General features: G+C 54.2%; 1 protein-coding gene across 4 annotated transcripts; it reads right to left on the bottom strand.

The window, feature by feature from the left end:
- Positions 1-1790: 1790 nt before the first annotated feature.
- Positions 1791-12295, bottom strand: FGFR4 (fibroblast growth factor receptor 4). Of its 4 annotated transcripts, none has more exons than XM_058724287.1 (18): positions 12113-12288; positions 9570-10101; positions 8622-8885; positions 8450-8530; positions 8160-8326; positions 7469-7592; positions 6775-6965; positions 6504-6642; positions 5987-6180; positions 5733-5878; positions 5525-5646; positions 4248-4358; positions 3971-4161; positions 3450-3572; positions 3290-3360; positions 2929-3066; positions 2575-2680; positions 1791-2476 (listed from the first exon to the last, which is right to left on the bottom strand). In XM_058724287.1, exons 2-18 carry the CDS (start codon positions 9745-9747, stop codon positions 2330-2332), a joined length of 2493 nt encoding a protein of 830 aa, XP_058580270.1. In that variant the 5' UTR covers positions 9748-10101; positions 12113-12288; the 3' UTR covers positions 1791-2329. The 4 variants fall into 4 exon arrangements, with proteins under 4 accessions (XP_058580270.1, XP_058580280.1, XP_058580298.1 ...); XM_058724297.1 differs by having other exon boundaries at positions 9570-9713; XM_058724315.1 differs by having other exon boundaries at positions 5783-5878; positions 6141-6180; positions 9570-12295.
- Between the last annotated feature and the right edge of the window lie 6721 nt (positions 12296-19016).

Genomic DNA, 19016 nt, shown 5'->3' with positions numbered 1-19016 from the left:
CTATCACATTCTTAGTTTCCCCATCATTAAATTGGGAAGGCTGGTGTTTGTCTGGTGAGGCTGTAGTGAGGGACAGTGGTGAGTGGCTGAGCCCAGCTCAGCCGTGGGCTTACAATGGGAAAGTGGAAAAATGGGAGTTCTCATACATCATTCCCTGTCTTTGTCACTACTCTAGCCTCCCAACACTTTCCTCCCCCAGGTGAGTTCTTAGGGACCTGCCTGTCATGTGATTGATTGGGCTAGGCATAGTGACCTCCTGTGGAAGACTGGGTTTGGGAGCGGGGCTCAGAAAGTTTGCACGCTCCTGGAAGCTAGCAGGGGTCCTTGAGTGCAGGGGAAGCATAAGCCGAGAGCTGCTTGTGGAAGCTGCCTCCCAAGCCACCTGCAGGGGAATGGGAGAGAAGGGGAGGAGGCCTTGGGGTGGGAGGGGGTCACTTAGGAGGAGGACACACAGGGCTGCTGTGAAGCCCAAGTACCAGTTCTCAGTGCAATGCTCAACAAAACCCATGTGAACTCTGCATGGCATCCTTTCCCAAGCATGTGCTCATCCAAGACTCATTTCATCGTAAACTCCTAGCCCTGGGAGGTAGGCAGAGTAGGCGTACCCCACTGGTGAAGAAAGTGACAATCAGAGAAATAATAGCATTGGCCTGGGGACACTGGAAGTGGCAGGCTTTGAACCTCCTGGCTCCAAGTCTGGTGTTCTCTCCATTCCATTAGGGAATAGAGTTCCAACGGAAAGGAAGTAGTCAGGGATGACTCCCTGTTTTCTGGCCTGGTGCCTTTCCCTGAGATGAGGGGTAGGGGTCCTCATGGAGGTGGCTTTGTGTGGGAAGATGAGTAGTTCAGTTTGGGACATGGTGAGTCAGAGGGGGCACTGGTGGGAGTGCGAAGAGACTTGGAACAGGAAGAGAAGCATGGCCAGAAGCTGCTGCTCAGTCTCAGGCTGCTCCCAGCCCCAGATTCTTACATCCTGTCCCTTCTGACCCTGTATGTATTTTCAGCTGCCACCCCCTGGGAGGCCATGAGGCAATTCAGGTGGCCTCCACAAAGGGTCTGTCCTGTCCCAGGAGGACAGGGCAGGAGGGAGCACCAGGCACTGGGTCAGGTAACTCCACCCTGGTTCAGGGGCCGGAGAGCAGTAGTAACTGCCTGGATGGACCCCGGGAAGGTTCCAGGCTCAGAGCCCTGGGAAACTGATCTCCTCACCCCCTCCCCAGAGGGTGTTTGAGAACAGGGCCATGACGGTCTCTCCAGGGGAGGACCAGGCAGGCAGGGACAGCTGCAGCCTAGCTGGGCGGCAACCAGCTGCTGCCCGGGATACTGGCCAGGGTGGGGCAGGCGGGGCAGGCACAGCCCCCACAAGCCCCCAGCCTGAGCAGCAGAGCGTGGGAGCAGACAGCAGCCTTGAAGCTGTGTTTCAGGCTTTCACGCTGTGTTAACGGTCAGCTTGGTTAATGCTGAGCAGATGGGGGAGGGGTGCTGCCAGCTCCCTTGGGGACAGTCCCAGGGCAGGCACATGCACATGCATGTGCAGAGGGTATAAGAGTTCCATCCAGTGGATGGTGCCATGTGGACACCTCTGCCATTAGCACTCGTTCACACCATCACGTGCATAAGATGGGGCAAGACAGACCAAGTCAGAGGTGCACACAGGTTCCTGGGTTTGCCCTGAGGTAGCCGGAAGTGGATGCAAACCCAAGGCCTGGCAGGCAAGACTCCCAGCTTGGGGGTCCCTCCACCCTGTTTCCCCTCCATCCACTGCAGGGAAGACACCAGGAACACAGAGGTTTATTTCAAAAAATAATTTATAAAAGATCATTTGCTTCTGTGTTTTCGGCAGGCTTCCAGCCACTCAGCTGGGAGCACAGGGGCCAATGCTCTTGCCACCAAGATGCTGGGACAAACAGCAAAGGAGAGGCAGGGGAGGCCTGGGGAAATGGGGTTCGGAGGCCCAAGACCTCTCTTGGTGCAGGGAAGCAGGAAGGTTTAGGACAGGTCTACAGCCAGGTCCAGCCAAACCCCTGGACTAAGTGCTAAGGGCCAGGAGGCCAGGCAGAACACTAACACTCAGGCCACTAGGACACCTGGGTCACGTGTCCAAAGACTGGGGTTGAAGTCTGGTTTGGGAATCTGAGGCCAGAGCTGGAAGCCTCATCGAGGGGCCCCCGGAACAAGGACAGACCTCCCCAAGGCAGAACTAAAGATCTGGGACACTACCCTAAGATTGGGGCCTGAGGCTGCCAAGGTCAAGCACTGCCAGGTTGCCGCTAAACCAGGAGGCTGAAGGCTGCTGGCTTGCCTGCCTGTAACAACCTTGTGGCCCTGCTCATGTCTGCACTCCAGGGAAGGAGAAGGAGCTGGGCCCCAGTGGCAGGGGGTCATGGCAGAAGACAGAGTCGTTGGAGGAGCAGGTGCTGCTGGCATCCCCTCCAGCAGGGGAGTAGGGTCCAAAGGTCAGGCGGAGGTCCAGGTACTATGGGGAACAGTGCTGGTCAGTCCAGGTAGTCGGCTGAGATGAGGCCCAGAGGGGGGAGGGCAGAGGGAGGTCATGGGACAAGAGGAGAGCAGTACCTCCTCAGAGACGGCCAGCAGGACCTTGTCCAGTGCCTCCACCAGCTGCTTGAAAGTAGGCCTCTGAGAAGGTGCTGCGTGCCAGCATTCACGCATCAGCCCATACCTGGTGGAGAGGGTGGAGGGGCAGAAGAGTCTCAGGACTGAATGTGGGGGGAGACCTTATGGCAAGGGTATGATAAAGGGGCAGAGTTTGATAAGGGTTAGGTGGGGCTACTCAGGGGAAGGGTCACAGAAACTAGGCCAGGATCTCCCCTCAGATGGTGACAGTGAGTTAGGGGACCAAGTCCTAAGGACAAGGTCAGAGCAGAGGATGAGGACTGTAAAGTGGGAGAGAAGGGAGTGAGGTCTCACAGCTCTGGGGGACAGTTTGGGGGCCGGTCCATCCGATGCCCTTCCCGCAGAAGTGAGAACAGCTCCTCCACAGGGATGCCAGGGTATGGGGAACCCCCGAGAGTGAAGATCTCCCACAGCAAGATCCCAAACGACCACCTAGAGGCAAGAATAGTGCTCAGCAGAGCAGAGCTTTGCTCCCTACTCCTGGGGCTGGGATGGGGGGCCTCACAGGCATGATCCACCATGGAGGGTGGGGATTGGAGTCTGTGCCCACTCAGGTCCTAGGGTTGTGTGACCTTGGGCAAGTGCTTTGCCCCTTTTGTGGGGTAGGACAATGATTGCTGGCAGCTACTCCAGACCCCCAACCTCCAGGACTCACACGTCACTCTGGTGTGTATAGACTCGGTCAAACAAGGCCTCAGGTGCCATCCACTTTACAGGCAGGCGGCCCTGGATGGGAGAAGTGGGGGCATTGATGCCAAGTCCCATAGGTCCTGGTGCCCCCCACCCCCTTTCCAGCTTTGCCCTGCCTCCCTCACGTTGCTGGTTTTCTTGTAGTAGTCAATGTGGTGGACGCCACGGGCCAGCCCAAAGTCTGCTATCTTCATCACATTGTCCTCTGTCACCAGTACGTTTCGGGCAGCCAGGTCCCGGTGGATGCACTAGGGGCAGGGCAGGGGACTTAGGTTTATTAGGACACATGGCTGGATGCTGGGCACACTGCACTTCACAGTAACCCTGGGGTAGGCATCATCCACTCATTCTACGAATGAAGACGTCAAGATGCAGAGAGGGGGAAACCAAAGCTAACTTCAGGGCCCCACCTCTCTCTTGCATGGTCTCTTCCCTTGCCCGATGAGTTAGGGATTGTGTAAGGAAGGAATAGGGACATGCAGTGTCAACTGTGTATGGATGGGGGGTACAGAAGGACTTGGGAACATTTAGACAGGATAATGGAAAAGGGGAAAGAGGGAGAGGATGGGGACATTCAGTGCCAGTGGCAGGAAAGTACGCAGGTGGAGCAGTTAGAATGGTCCAGAGTGCTGCCCACTGCCCATACCTTCCTTGACTCCAGATACTGCATGCCTCTGGCCACCTGGTAGGCACAGGAAACCAGAGCAGGGAAGGAAAGTGGCCCTTCACTGCTCCTTGGCCCATCAGGGCTGAGGTCGGGGCCTGGGGGACGCCGGGCCCGCAGGAACTCCCGCAGGTTTCCCTTGGCGGCACACTCCACAATCACATACAGAGGCCCTGTAGAGGTGAGAATGGACAGGGAGGCTGCTGAGGCTGTGGCTCCATACCCCACTGTCCCTGTCCTTAGCCCCATTCGAACCCACCTTCCTGAGTACAGACACCCAACAGGTTGATAATGTTCTTATGTCGGCCGATCAGCTTCATCACCTCCATCTCAGAGACCAGGTCTGCCAAGTCCTTGTCGGAGGCATTGTCTGCAAGGGTGACATCCAGGGTGACTATACGTGGGGGAGGTGCAGGGTTGACTATATAGGACATTGAGTGCTGGACCTGGAGTCAGGAAGCTCTGGGCCTGAATTCGTGCTAGGCTCTCTGGCCTTTAAAAAGTCTTCTAACGTCTCTGAACCTCAGGATCATCTTGTATAAAATGGGGCAGTGGATCATGCCCTACCTCTCACAGCAGTTGCAAGGATGAAACAAGATCAAGGATCTACAGGAGGTAGGCCTCTCTGTGAGTGGGACCAGGAAACAGAGGAGAGGAGGAAGAACTCTGAACAGGAAGACGCTGTGTCTGGAGGTTTGGCATTCGTTCTTGATGGGGTAAGAGCTCCTGGGGGCGGGAAGCAGGCTGGCGCCCTGAGGCCTGTCTGACTGGGGCCTGGTGTCCTTTTGGCCTGAGAATTCAGGGAGCTGCCCGTGAAGTACAGCTAGGGGAGGCTGAGAAAAAGCTGCTCCAGATCTTCTTGGGAAGGCTGAGGACGAGGGCTGACCTGTGGCCCTTGGCCAATGACATACCCTCCCTGCCAAACCTCACAATGCACATTTCTCAATCCCTGCCTCCCAGAAAGCACCAGGTGGCCCCAGCTGTGCAGAGAGGAGGGGGTGGGGGAGCAGAACAATGGTTTTGGCTGCTCTTGTAGAGGAAGTGGGGGATAGCAGTGAGAAGCCCCAATGGCAGGTCCCAGGTGTGTCCTAGGCACTTTGGGGCGGGTGCTTGGGCTGTTCTAGAGTGGTGGACACGGGGAGAGACTTGGGGGAGGGCCCGGATGGGGAGGCTGAAGGTATGGCCTGTAAGGCTGACATGGTTATCTGAGACCCAGGCTGACGTGGGGCCAGGGCTAACGTGGGGGTGCCTAACCCCAGTCGTCCCAAATCCTTGTAGTTCTCATCATTCAAGTGGTTAAGATTTTATGTACCAGGCACTTGCCACGAGCCTCAGCCTGGGAACTATTGTTTACCCCATGTGACATGTGAGGAAACAGTCTCAGAAATGGCTGGCCAGGGTCGGTAGCAGAGTTGGGCCCTAGGCCCAAGAGTGGCATCTTGCAGCCCTTCTGGCCACCAGTGCTCAACTGGTAGCACCATGAGCCCCTTCTGTTAGTCTCACGGCCACAGCACCTCCCCCGGCGTCACCACTCACCCTTGAGCATCTTGACAGCCACAGTGCTGGCTTGGTCAGGCCGGGCGGGGTCCATGCCGAAGGCCTCTGCACGCACCACCTGCCCGAAGCAGCCCTCACCCAGGGGCTTCCCAAGCACCAACCTGGAAATTAGAAAGCCGAGGCCTCAGCCATATGAACATCATTCCTGCCTGGAACCTGAACCTTATGCTCACTCCATGCAGCATACCTGTCCCGGGGAAACTCCCACAGCGGGTCGAGAGGTAGGTCTAGACTCACAAGGCCAGCGAGCAAGGGAGGGCCACTGGAGGAGAGACGAACACCCCGCACCAAGGATGAGCTTGACTTGGCTGAAGAACCTGACTCCAGGGAGAACTGTAAGGTGGGTGACTTGGTCAGCCTGCTGGAGCTGAGCTGGGTTGGGAAGGCAGGCCAAGAGCCTCGCTATGGGGACACAGGAAGGCGTGGGTAACAGCAAGGTACCTGTCGGGCCAGAGGGAAGCGGGATAGCTTCTGCACAGTGGCGGGCCGCCGAGGGTGCCGGCTGATGAGTATCTGCCCTCGATATAGCCCGGCCAGCAGCAGGAGGACAACCAATGCCAGAGAGCCTGACACGTACAGGATGATGTCCGTGTACCTGGCTTCAGGTGCTGGTGCTGTCCATGTGAGGTCCTCCTCTGTCCACAGACAGACACATATATAGACAGAAAACTGACAGGTCAGTGGTCAGATGGCCAGCTCCACATCTTCTAACTCAGGCCCTCTCAGCTCCCAGCACACATGGGGACATTTGACAAACAAGCTGGAGCTATACCCAGTCCTGCACACCCATACCCCAGAGGCTCACAAGGCAATCATATGTGGACATGCACAGAAGGACTGCTAATGAGGGACCAAACACACAAATCCGCATGCTATGTCCCAAGCCCCACAGGACACAGCCCACTGCTGGATCAGAGCAGGGTTCCTGCAGCCTCTCCTGGCCCCCTCAAGTGCTCACCTGGCAGCACCGTGAGCCAGGCTGACTGGTAGGAGAGGCCAATGGAGTTGCCTGCCAGGCAGGTGTATTCGCCTGCGTCCTCGGCTGACACGTTCCGAAGGTATAGGACCTCCACCTCTGAGCTATTGATGTCTGCTGTCTGGGGACCGGGGACATAATCAGGGGTCACCACAGGGCCTAGGGCAATATTGTGGGTAGGAAGGAGGCTGGGGACCAACCCCCCACACCCCATGGGAGAGTAGTAGGCTTCAGGTGCTGGTGGGGGTTAGACCTTCAGGACTTGCACGTAGGGGAAGCCGTCAGCACCGAAACTGCTGCCATTGATGACGATGTGCTTCAGCCACTGGATGTGGGGTTGGGCGTCGCTGTATACCTTGCACAGCAGCTCTACGTTGCTGCCTACCACAGCTGTGGTGTTGGCTGGGAGCCCCGCCTGCAGGATGGGCCGGTGCGGGGACCGCTCTGGGGGCCGGGCCAGGCGGTCAACCCTGACCAGTGGCACCCACAGAAGCACCCTGGTCATCCACCTCCTGCCTCCCCCCAGCTCCAGGGAAGGAACTTCCTGATATGCAGCTCAGATCTTGTCTACCCCCTGCTTACCATAGCTCCCCATTGCCTTTGCAGTCAAGGACAGCTTCATGGTCTAGCATTTAAAGCCCTCCACGACATGGCTCCCTACTTACATGCCACACTCCAGGCATACAGCTCTTCACAAATGCATTGTATTTGTCACACCTAGGACCTTTATTCAGCCTGTGCCTGGATGTCTTCCTCACTTTTTCTCTCAGCTGACCCTATTCCTCCAGGCCAACATTACCCCCTGTGCTTCCCTCTGACCCACTAGGACACTTAGGGCAGCTTGAGCCATCTAAGACCAAGTCCATGTTGCCTGCCAGACTGGGCCGTACCCGAGGGCAGTGTCAGGGCTCCCACCCCCATACCGCCTTGCCTGCCCGTCCGCTCACCCAGCACATCCAGCAGATAGCTGTAGCGGATGCTGCCCATAGAGTTCTCCACGAGGCAAGTGTATGTGCCACGGTCCGAGGGCACCACACTTTCCATCACCAGGCTCCAGTGCTGGTGGCGCAGCTGGGGACAGGGGAAGTGTCCATGAGGGGCCACTCACCTGTGCCCATCCAGGGGTCAAGGGAATGAGGGGGCTAGATCCCGCTCACAGGGGTCTTCTCAAGCTTTCTAGGCCCTGGGGAAGCCAGGCCAAGGCCAGAGACCCTGAGATGAAGGAGAAGGCTCCAGGAAGTGTCTGAGCCCTGGGTCTGGGTCTTTGAGTTTTAGCAGGGGCTCTTCCTGGCTGTACCACCTTGGGCCAGTTTTTGCCCTCTCTCAGTTTCAGCTTCCTCACTACAGCCTGGAGCAGGCTCTGCAGGGTCTTACCATGAGAATTAGTTGCTGAAACTCAGTACCTGCCAGTTATTGATCCTTCCCACTTCCCACAGAAAGCTAAGGCTGCGAGATTAAGTCATTTGCCGCAGGGTGGCAGAGTGGGTACTTGAATCAGAGCTGTCCAAGTCCACAGTTTAGTGCTGCTAGGGCCCACAGCTGCCTTCCTCATTAGAGAAGGAATGACTTATAGGTATGAGGGGACCAAGAGGGGAGTGAAAATGGAGGAACAGATGGTCTTGGAACCTGGAGACTCACCCGAATGCCTCCAATGCGATGTTCCCCGTGGAAATCCTTTCCATCCTTGAGCCAGCGGATGGTGGGCATGGGGTTGCCTGCAGCTGGACAGCGGAACTTTACAGTGTTCCCAGCAGGCACTGCATGCAGTTTCTTCTCCATGCGCTGAGGGTGTGTCCAGTAGGGTGCTGGAGAGGAGGGGAAAAGAGAACTTAGTGTCCCCAGGATGACCACCTGCTTCCACACAGGTCTCTTCTTCTCAGTGACCAGCTGGGAAGTAGGAAAATGAGTCCTTGAGGACTCATACTGACCTTGCTGGGGGTAAATGTGCCCATTCGAGGGGTTCCTGTGGGCCTTAGGGTCCTCATTACCATTGCTGGAGGTCAAGGAGTCTATGTCAAGAATAAAAAGAGATGTCTGAGGTCTAGTATGGGGAGGATCTCTCTCCCCAGGCACCCTTTAGCCCCTTCTAGACCCCCTTACCATCCACAACCAAGGTAACATTGTGCAGGACAAGCATGGAGCCTCGTGCCAGGCAGAGGTAGCAGCCAGCATCCTCCGGTAGGAAGCTGGCGATCTCCAAGCGGCCCCTCCAGCCTCGTACCCGGCCAGCAGGTGCTAGGCGACTGCCCTCCTTGTACCAGTGGCCACCACGCTCAGCCCGCCCACAGCATAACCGCACAGGCTGCCCAAGGGCCACGGTCAGCTCCTGCTCTTGCTGCTCTGGGCTGGGGGCCAGGCAGGGCTCTGTGGGCCAAGGGCAGAGGTCAGTGAGCCCCACAGCTCCAGCTGAGGGAGCCCCCTGGATATGGGGAACATGCTGCACAGGCAGGGCACAAGCACCTCTCGACACATGCTGGACACCTGCTGCTCCTCAACTTACACACGCATAATCACATGCTACAGATGCTCTGTGTAAGGCAATTACCACGCCTCTGGTGCACATCACACACGCAGTGCAGAGCACACATGCTGAACTGGTCATGCCATTGCCTGACACATACATACACACACACATACAACACATGCTATAGATGCCACATACAGGGCACATGCCACATCTCCCAGGCACACCACACTCACAGTGCATATACCATACATGCTGTCTGGGCCTCCCAAACCCAGTGCATAGAACACACACACACCCACACACCCACCCGCACACACACATACACACACACAGCCGATGGGCTCACCACCAGTTCTGCAGCCCAGCACAGGACCCTTCACCCTGCAAGGTCAGTCCTCTCTCGTGGACACAGAGATAGGTGGATGCTCGCTGGGAGCCAGACACTTTGTCTCAAATGGTTGGGCCCTGCCCTGCTGTCACCTCTTCAAGGAACTGGGCCAGGATCTTCTCCTGCTTTTCTCAGCTAGTAGTCCCCTCCAGGTGCCCACCCCTGCCATCCTCTCTCACCTTAAAGGCCATACCTAGCTCCATTTCCTCAGAGGTCTCAAGGGTCAAAGCTGGAGTCCCAGGCACCTCCAGCAGGACCCCCAACAGGGCCAACAGCAGCTGCATATCCTTCCTGCTGCTCACAAGGACCCAGGCTGGGCTTCCCACCAACTGCCTTCCTGAAAAGGAGGGAGAAGAACCCCTGCTATGCATGCACCTTTGGTGGTACTATTCCCCTATTTTGCAGATGAAGAAACTGAGACAGGAAGTGGTTAGAAGTCTTGTACAACCCCCCCCCCCCCCACCACCACCACCACACAGCAGCATGGCAGAGACTGGAAGTAGCTTTGCTGTTGCCAGAGCCCAAAGCTTCTTCACAGTAGGTTGTGCAGGGGGGCAGGGCTGGGCTTCCTGCTCTCCTCCGGTCCTGCTGAGACCTTGGCACAAGTTCACAGAAAGGGCAGTTTGGGGATTCTTTCCTTGGAGGAAAGCAGAGAACGGAGACAGATCTTCTGCTCACTCTCAGCACACATCATTTTTTTTTTTGCTGAATAAATGAATTTGTTGCTGGAGAACAAAAAAAAAAAAAATGAAATACAATACAAGGCCAAACCTCAGCATCTGGATGTTATCTGATCTGACCCACACTTCTTATAGCATTACTGACATTTTCGTGACCAGCTTTGAATAGCTCTGGTGGCAGGGCGCTCACTACTGACAAGGCAGTACATTCCATGGCAGGCAGTTCTTCCTCATGCTGAACCAGAAATGCATGCTGGGAATACCTCTGCTTTTTGTGTCCTCACAACTCTATTTGAGGCAACACGGGCTCTTGCGTCCAACAAAGTGAAGTTCAAATCCTGACTCTAACCAACTTGCAAGTTCCAGTCCCTCTCTGGGTGCTGTCCTCACAGGACTGCTTTGAGGATAAAAGAGAACATATGTAGGGAACACAGGGAGCACAGGATGTTGGAATGTTCTCCTCCCCCTTCCTCCCCACGACTGTCATTCTGGGTCTGCCCTTGGCCAATCACCTCTGATTCTGGTGCAGATCAGGTGTGATGTACACACCCACCCTATCTGGTTATCCTCCTCCATATGCCACCAAGGATGTCTGCATCCTTGGCGACCAGTATAGTCCCAGGGGCTACTGGCTATTACCTGGGGCTGAATAACAGTCACTAGGCACTGGTGTCTCTGAATTTACCTTGCCCAGGAAGCCAACTGCACCCTTCTCATCAGCTGCTGCCCCCCTTCCAGCTCTGGCTCTGAGGCAGGGGGCACTTAGTTTGTCTTGGCCAAAGCCATTATCTCCCCCTTCAAACTGCTCCTTCCCTGGGTTGCCCCTGAAGCTGGGGTATCATCTCATCTCATGCCCCCTCACCCCTCCTCCACCTCCAGTCCATCTGCCTCCTCAATCCTTCTGTGGTCCATCCCATCACCGTTGCTTGGACCCAGGGCAGGCCATAGTCATCTCTAGCTTGGGCCTTTGCAGACATCTCCCTTGACTCTCCAGCCTCCACTCTCCAGCAGGGCTTTAAAAATTACAAATATTTGCCATGTCACCACCCCACACCCCCTCAGCTTTCAAACTCTTAATGGCTGCCCTTGTCCAGTAGGATCCAATCTACAGTTTATCCAGCATCCCAAGCCGCCCTCCTTGCCCTTGTCAATCCTCTTTGGTTGCACAGTCTGCTCCTTCAGCCTCTTCAGCACTGAAACCACTGACTTTCAAAACTGGGCATATCTTCTCTCTTGCACATACACACCTCTGCGTCCCCATTTCTCTTCTTCATCGGACTCAGATGCCACTGTCCCTGCACACACCCCCAGTTTCTATGGCTCTCCTCCACAAAATCCCTCCACCCTGCTCTGCTCTGCAGGGAGTGCGGCTCTCAGGGTCCACAGCTCTAGTTGGGAAAGGAGTGGGGAGGCCCAGGTTTTTATTCCCATTCCGGGCTGCCCTGATCTTGTGACCTCAGGACACTTAGTCGGATCACACGCGGCGGCAGACAGACCGACCCGCTGCCTTGTTCAGGGGCTGAAGGGCCTGACACTGTCATCAGACAGTCCTGGGTTCTCCTTCAGCTTTCCGCACTAAAGCTTTGGGGGACCCGGGGCAAATGACTGCACGTCTCAGATCCTCCGCTTCCTCATCTCTACTCCGAGAGCGCAGACAGTCCAGCGCGCGCGGCCAAGGGACCAGCGCGCGTTTTTCTTCCTCCCCCCCTACCCGGCCACCCTGGGGGGAGGTGCAAACAGGCAGGTCCAGAGGAGAGCAGCAGAGACAGCCGGCCCGCCCCCGCCCCGGTGGGCAATGAGTAACCAGCTCCGCGGCCAGGGTGCTCTTTGGACGGAGCGGGACAAAAGGCCCTGTGTGCGCTGCGGGTTACTGATTTACCGTCCCCTCCACCCCCGTTCCGAGAGGACGCCCAGGTCCCCAGTGCTGGGAGGGGGCAGTCCCTGAGCCCCGCCGCCGCTCGCCCCCTGGCGGCTGAGAGCGCAACCTGGGTCCTCAAGGGTCCCGGCTCACTTCGAGCCTCCGTGGTCCCTCTCCAGGCACAGGGTCCCAGCTCACCTGGGTCCTCCGCGGCCGCGCTCCCAGCTCCGGCCAGCCCCGACACCCGCTCCTAGTGGGGACTGCAGACTCAGCCAGGGCGCTCCTCCGCCCCGGGCCAGAGAGCCAGGAATGCACCCGCGACAGTGGCGTGGCCGCTGGAGGCCCAGCGTCCCGCCCACCTTGGGCCCCGCCCCTCCTGGACCAGCTCTAACCTGACAGCGACTTGGCAGGGGACAACCCAAGGCCCCGCCCACCTTGGGCCCGCCCCTCCTGGATCAGCACTATCAGGACCACAGCCAAAGCTGCGGGAAGTACAGTGTCCCGTCCGCTTGGACATCAGTCCCCAAACCCAACAGAGCCGAGTGGCCATCTGGGTCAGCCCAATCCCGGGGCCCCGCCCCAGGTTGCTGCACACCCCATCAGACTCCGCCTCTTTTCGATGCACCCAGACCAGGCTTCCAAGTTCTAGTTATTTGCTCTATCCTCTGCTAGTCACCCCTTAGACAACAAGACCCAGCAGTCCTGAACAGCCAGCCTCCACAGACCTTGGTCCTGCCTGCCTACTTCTGTCTTCTGTAAGTGGCTGGGAGATCCCCTCTGCCCCCAACCCACTCTGTCCGTTCTCTGCACAACTCTCAGGGTGATATTTGCAAAACAAATCTGGGGGCTGCTGGCTGGCTCAGTAGGTGGAGCATGGGGCTCTTGATCTCGCGGTTGTGAGTTCAAGCCTCACGTTGGGTGTGGAGATTGCTTAAATAAACTTTAAAAAAATCTTTAAAAAAAAATACAAATCTGAATGTATCCATCACCCCTTTAAAACTTTCTGGCAGTTGGGGCGCCTGGGTGGCGCAGTCGGTTAAGCGTCCGACTTCAGCCAGGTCACGATCTCGCGGTCCGTGAGTTCGAGCCCCGCGTCAGGCTCTGGGCTGATGGCTCAGAGCCTGGAGCCTGTTTCCGATTCTGTGTCTCCCTCTGTCTCTGCCCCTCCCCCGTTCATGCTCTGTCTCTCTCTGTCCCAAAAATAAATTAAAAACGTTGAAAAAAAAAACCCAAAAAACTTTCTGGCAGTTTTCTATAATGATTCTTGGCATGACCAGGCCCCTATCCACATCTCCTGATGAATTCTTTATTTCTTCCTTGCTCCCACTCTACCTCTGGGCCTTTGCACATATGATTCCTTCTTCCTGGAATGATCTTTCCCCTCTAGGTCTGGTTGATTCCATTTCATTCTTAGATGTCAGCTCACTTCCTCAGAGAAGCCCTCTGGACCTGTCAGGCTCCACTTAGATGCCTTCTGTCCTGTGGGCATGGAGAAAGAGACAGGAAGTAAAGCACAGATTTCAGGACTCAAATCTCAGTGCCATCACACTTGGAGTAACCTAGGCAGGTTAGTCCATCCCTGTGTTTTCATTTTCTCAACAGTAAAGTAAGTATAATGATAGTATCATCCTCATGAATTTTTTGTGAAAAGTAAACATGTGTAAGCCTTTAGAACATTGCCTGGTGTGTAACATTTGCTTTGTAATGTTCACTATGATTATTTAGGACGTGTTACTCTTTCAACTTCATGGAACATTCCAGAATTGTAACTAAAACAGTTGTGTAAATAGAAGCCAGGAACTGCCTACAGACTTCAACACCTGCACGCAGTAGGTGCTGCTCCACCTTGCTCAGGTCTGCCTCGCTTGTAAGTACCCCTCCTCTTGAGCATCTAGATGGTGGCCAAATGAGGAGGTCAGCTGACCTTTGTCTTCTGCCCCGTCCTCACCTGAAGTCTAAGCCCTCCACTCCTAAGGAGAAGAAAACCCCTTAGCTGGGGTCTCAGACTCACTTCCCAATTCCTCTGGCAGGTGGAGACTTGCCCCAGGGGAACCAGCTTTCTTTTCCATTGTTATGCGAAGGAGTCTAGCTCTCATTAACATTACCCCCAATGGAATAGAGTCTTTCCTTTGCATAACTAAAAAGCCCATCAAAGAGATTTTTTTTCCTTCTCAAAAAAATAATGGTCTCCTCCCAAAGATTAATCAGAAAATAATTGGCTATCTTTTTTTGTTTTTTGTTTATTTATTTTTGAGAGAGAGAGAACCCAAGTGGGGCAGGGGCAGAGAGAAAGAAGGGGACAGAGGATCCAAAGCAGGCTCCGTGCTGACAGCAGCATGCCCAATGTGGGGCTCAAACTAGAACTGTGAGATCATGACCTGAGCTGAAGTCAGACAATCAACCTGCTGAGCCACCCAGGTGCCCCTTGGCTATCTTTTAAAACCAACTGGTTCTGATTCCTTCTCAGGGTCCTTCCTTGCTGGAACACCTGGAAAGGATAAAGCTCCTGGCACTGGGGTCGCCCAGCAAATGGAAGCCTCCTGCCCAGAGGGGCCTCACCAGACCTCCCAGACTCCTGGAGTGACTCAGCTCCCCAACTCTGGTCCTCTGCTGGCTCCCCTTAGTGAATGTGGTTGTTTGGGGTTGGGGTGAGCTGCCAGCAGGAGATGGACCCCACACAGCTTTCATTCAACTTCAGGCACTTCTCAGGTTTACTGGAGCCAAAGGCACAGGAAAGGTTTTCATAGCCCAGCCTGTGCATACTCCTTGCCACCTGAGATGCCCAAGTCCCTTAGACTGGCAACCCTATACCCCACACCCCCTGAGTCTGCACATGCCCTGTTTGCCTCCCATCCCACACTCAACGACCTCTCACACTGACCCTCTGTGGCATGTGATGCTCTTTCACGTCGTTCATTCATACACACATTCATTTGCCAGGTGTCAATTAAAGGTTCACTATATGGTATGCACTGTTCCAAATCGTGGGGATAAAGCAGTAATCCGACCCAACCTCTCCCCTTCAAGGAGCTGCTGACACTGTAGTAGGGAGAGATAGATATGTAAACAAAGCACAGAAGGAGACATGCTGAGGGAGTCTGGGAGAGGCATCCAAGCCTGTCTCCTCATCACGGCCTCACTCTCTTGGTAACAATCTTCCACCAGTTACATTTGCAGTCTTTCCCTCAAAACCTTTCAAACACAACCACACACACACACACACACACACACACACATACACACACACACACACACACACACACGCCTAGCAGGGGCTCAGAAGCCTGATGTCCTAAGATCCTGCCTTTAGCCTGCCTCTGCCTTAGTTTCTCCATCCAGAAAATGGGCACACTCCTGCTTCCTTTGCCCCAGGGATGTTGGAGGAAGTGAATGAATTAAGAGATGGGACTGGGTTTCATCAAAACAGGAAGTAGGGGAGGAAGCTCTTGTCTTGGATCAGCTCCCACTATCTGCCAAGTGATATGCTAAGCTAGGTGTTATATATGCATTATATCCTTTGACTTCCCGTAAGCCAAATGGGGGTTGGAATCCTTAGCTCCATTTTGCAGGTAAGGAAACAGAAGCTCAGGCAGATGGAATGACTTGTCTAAAGTCATGTAGCAGGGTAGCTGGCTGGCTACATGATACAACTCTACAGATCAAGAGTTGCATGCTCAGTTGAGTATGCAATTCTTGATCTCAGGGTCATGAGTTCAAGCCCCATTAGAGCTTAAAAAAATAATAAAAAAAAATAAAGTCACAAAGCAAGTGAACAACAGAACTGAGACTTGAACATTGATCTTCTGGGACAAAGAGAGAGATCTCAGGGTGACTCTCCACAGAGCTGGGACTTTTGATGCTACTGAATCAGCCTGCTTTCTGCCCCCATTCTTAACTTCAGCCCTGGAAGATACAGATTCACCTGAAGGTGAGTTTGAGAGGGAGCTGGGGCTGGGCACTGATCTCCCTGTCCATTTGGCTAATACTGATGGGACACGTACGAAGTACCAGGCCCTAGGCAGGGGTTTGCAGACTCTGGGCTCCTGAAGTGCAAGGCTAGGCCAGGAGGGACTCCTGAGGCCAGGCCCTGCCCCCCACCTGCCTGGGAGCAGAGTTGGGGGGAGGGGGCAGACGTTGCCTGGTGCCGACCATGTTGCTCTTGGATGGTAGCCGGACCCAGGGAACACTGGGGCTCTTGTGCGGAAGAGCTGCCCTGAGCCCCTGCCCAGGCCCCATTCCAGCCCAGGCCTGGCCCAAGCCCTGGCCCCTGAGCCAGTCCTGTGCTTTCTTGTCTTCTTTCCTTTATTTCTTTCCTTTAAAATGAGGTTTATTTTGAGAAAGTTTTAAAATATAGAAAAAATGCACAGGGTTATATCATATACTTGCTACTCAGAATTGACAATTGTTATTACTTTACCATTTTTTCCAACCCTTTTTCACCCTGGCTTCTCCCACAGACTCCAGGGAGGTCTGGATTGGCTTGTCAGAATGGAGGTGACACTGACAGCAACTGAGTGGTGAGAGGTTGGGTGTTAGAGCCAGACTGATGCAGGTTTGAATCCTGAAAGCTTGTGACCTTTGACAAGTCACTTAATATTAAACCTCAGTTTCATTTTCTGTAAAATGGGAATAGTAACTTTTCTGTGAGGACTCAATGTAGTGATGTATTAAGCCTTATGCCAACGCCTGGCACATAGCCCATGCTCAGTAAAAAGTGGCCAATATTCATATTAGTAGCTATGGGTCTAGGTAGGACCTACCCAAATGTATGGGTAACCTACTTTTGTGACCAAGAGGGAGGGACTGTTAGGGTCACCCCTCCTCCAGCCCTTATATCTCCTCATTCCCCACTCTTTCAGCACATCTATGTCCAATTTCTATGGGAGACAACAAAGCCAGGAATTGCAAGCTGCCCGGAACATTATGGTAGAGGCAGGGAACCTGGCGCTGATGTTGGCAGCCTTAGAGAGCTCTTGGGGAGGTCCCTCGGATGAAGCCAGATAGAGGGGAATGGGCTAGGAGGAAGCTGACGCTCTTTCTGGGATATTCTGGTGCTTCCCAGAATCTCAGCAGCACCCTTGGCCCCCTTGTCAGTTGGTCCCCGACACTGTGGATCCATGTCTTGGGAGGCTTTCAGGGTTTGCCAGACTCAGCTCTCTCTAGACTTGGGCCTACAAACGTCATACCTACTGGGGCTTGACAGGCACATATTTTTGGAGGAGAGAGAGGGCCAGGACAGCTGTGACAGCCAGGCAGAAGCTGGGCATGCAGGGTTAGAGGGTTGATAGTCTGAAAGGAATCAGGAAAGAAGCCTCAGAGGGGCCCTCAACCTCCTCCACCTTGCCTGATGTCCACCTGGACCATGTAGGATTTTGTTTGGACATAAAACAAAACAAAACAAAACAAAACAAAACAAAACAAAACAAAACACAGAAAACCTAAATGTCAAGGGCTTAAACAAAACAGGTTAATTCATCCCTATTAGTCCCAGGTCTCCCAAGTCTGGAGATGGGTGAAGGCTGGTCTGAAATCAGGGTTGAGGTCTCTTAAATTCTCTACACCTTCCCCTAATGGTGGCAAGATGGTGGCTTCAGCTCCTGCCATCACATCTGTGTTTACGCAGAGTTAAAAAGAAGCCACAAAGAGTTGAATCTATATCCAGCAACTTCTGATCTTATTTCTTTGGCCAGACTGTGACACATGGGCACCCCTAACTACAGTGGAGGTCAGGAAGGTCTGCTAAAAAGAAGGGGTGACTGAGAATTGGGCAGGTAGCTCATAGTCTCTGTATCATCACTCTTCAGCACCAAAATGACTTTTTTTCTCTTTCTTTCTTTCTTTCTTTCTTTCTTTCTTTCTTTCTTTCAGAGCACAAGTAAGTGAAGGGCAGAGAGAGAGAGAGGAGAAAAGGAGGGAGAGAGAGAGAATCCCATGAGGGGCAGAGAGGGGGAAGTGGGGAAGAGAGAGAGAGAGTGAGAGAAGCAGGGCTTGTGCTCACCTGAAGTGGGACTCAAGCTCACAGGATGCACTTATGAACTTATGAACCGTGAGATCATGACCTGAGCCAAAGTCAGATGCTTAACTGACTGAGCCACCTAGGTGCTCCTATTTTTTTTATTTATCGTTTTTTAAAACTTCTATCCCCTCCCTGATGGGGGCTTGAACTCATGATTCAGAGATCATGAGTTGCATACTCCACTGACTGAGCCATCCAGGAACCCCAACAAAATGACTTTTTGAAAACACAGATTTAGGGGCACTTGAGTGGCTCAGTTGGTTAAGCGTCTGACTTTGGCTTGGGTCAAGATAGCATGATTCGTGAGTTCCAGCCCCACATCAGGCTCTGCCCTGATAGCTTGGAGCCTACTTCAGATCCTCTGTCTCCCTCTCTCTGCCACCCAACCTCCCTGCTCTGTGCACCAGCCCCCCAGCCCCATGCACATTCTCTCAAAAATAAACATTAAAAAATAAAACACAGATTTAACTAACTTACTCCTCAGCTTTACTCTCTTCCTACCTCCCAGTGGCATCCCCAGCTCCTCAGCCTAGCCCTCAGTGTCCTTCAAGACTGGCCTCTACTGCTCTCTCCTGTCCTATCTCCCCTCTCACCAGAGATATGGGTTCTGTGTTCCGGCCGCACTGAACTCCAGGCAAGCCCTCCCGAAGGTGTCTGGTTGGTTCATACACTTTGGTGCCTTTGCACTTGCTGCTCTTGTTGCTGGGAGTATCACTTCCTTGGTCCTACCTCCCCTCCTCTCTTCCCTCCGGCCATAACATCAGATGCCTGCCATTCAGCTTTCTGACTCCTCTCAGGACTTCCCTCTTCTCTGAGAACCTTCCTGACCACCTTGAACTGGACATTCAAACACACTTCCTCTCTCTGAAGACAGCTCTTCCATTTTCTTTGAAGTCCTAGACTTCCTCTACTCCCAGGCCAACCAGGATTTGGGTGGAGCCAACTTCTCCCTGGTTCCTGTGGTGGGCATGTGCCCCTGGACTTGGCTAATGAGAATATTCCATCCCCCAGGCTATTATTATTGGGTCAGGGATGAGGATGTGACCCAAGCAGGGCTAATGAGAGCCAGCCTGGGTCTTTTATTGG

The sequence above is a fragment of the Neofelis nebulosa genome, chromosome 1 (genome assembly GCF_028018385.1).
Source record: "Neofelis nebulosa isolate mNeoNeb1 chromosome 1, mNeoNeb1.pri, whole genome shotgun sequence".
Lineage (NCBI taxonomy): Eukaryota > Metazoa > Chordata > Mammalia > Carnivora > Felidae > Neofelis > Neofelis nebulosa.
Note: the sequence above shows the minus strand (reverse complement) of the source record. Positions and strands in the feature narration are given on the sequence as shown.

Coding starts and splice junctions, on each gene's coding strand:
- FGFR4 (XM_058724287.1), bottom strand. CDS start 9,747: ATGCATAGCAGGGGTTCTTCTCCCTCCTTTTCAGGAAGGCAGTTGGTG. Junction 6,643..6,774: donor CCTACGTGCAAGTCCTGAAG/GTCTAACCCCCA, acceptor CCCGGTCCCCAG/ACAGCAGACATCAATAGCTC. Junction 3,361..3,449: donor ACTACAAGAAAACCAGCAAC/GTGAGGGAGGCA, acceptor TCTCCCATCCAG/GGCCGCCTGCCTGTAAAGTG.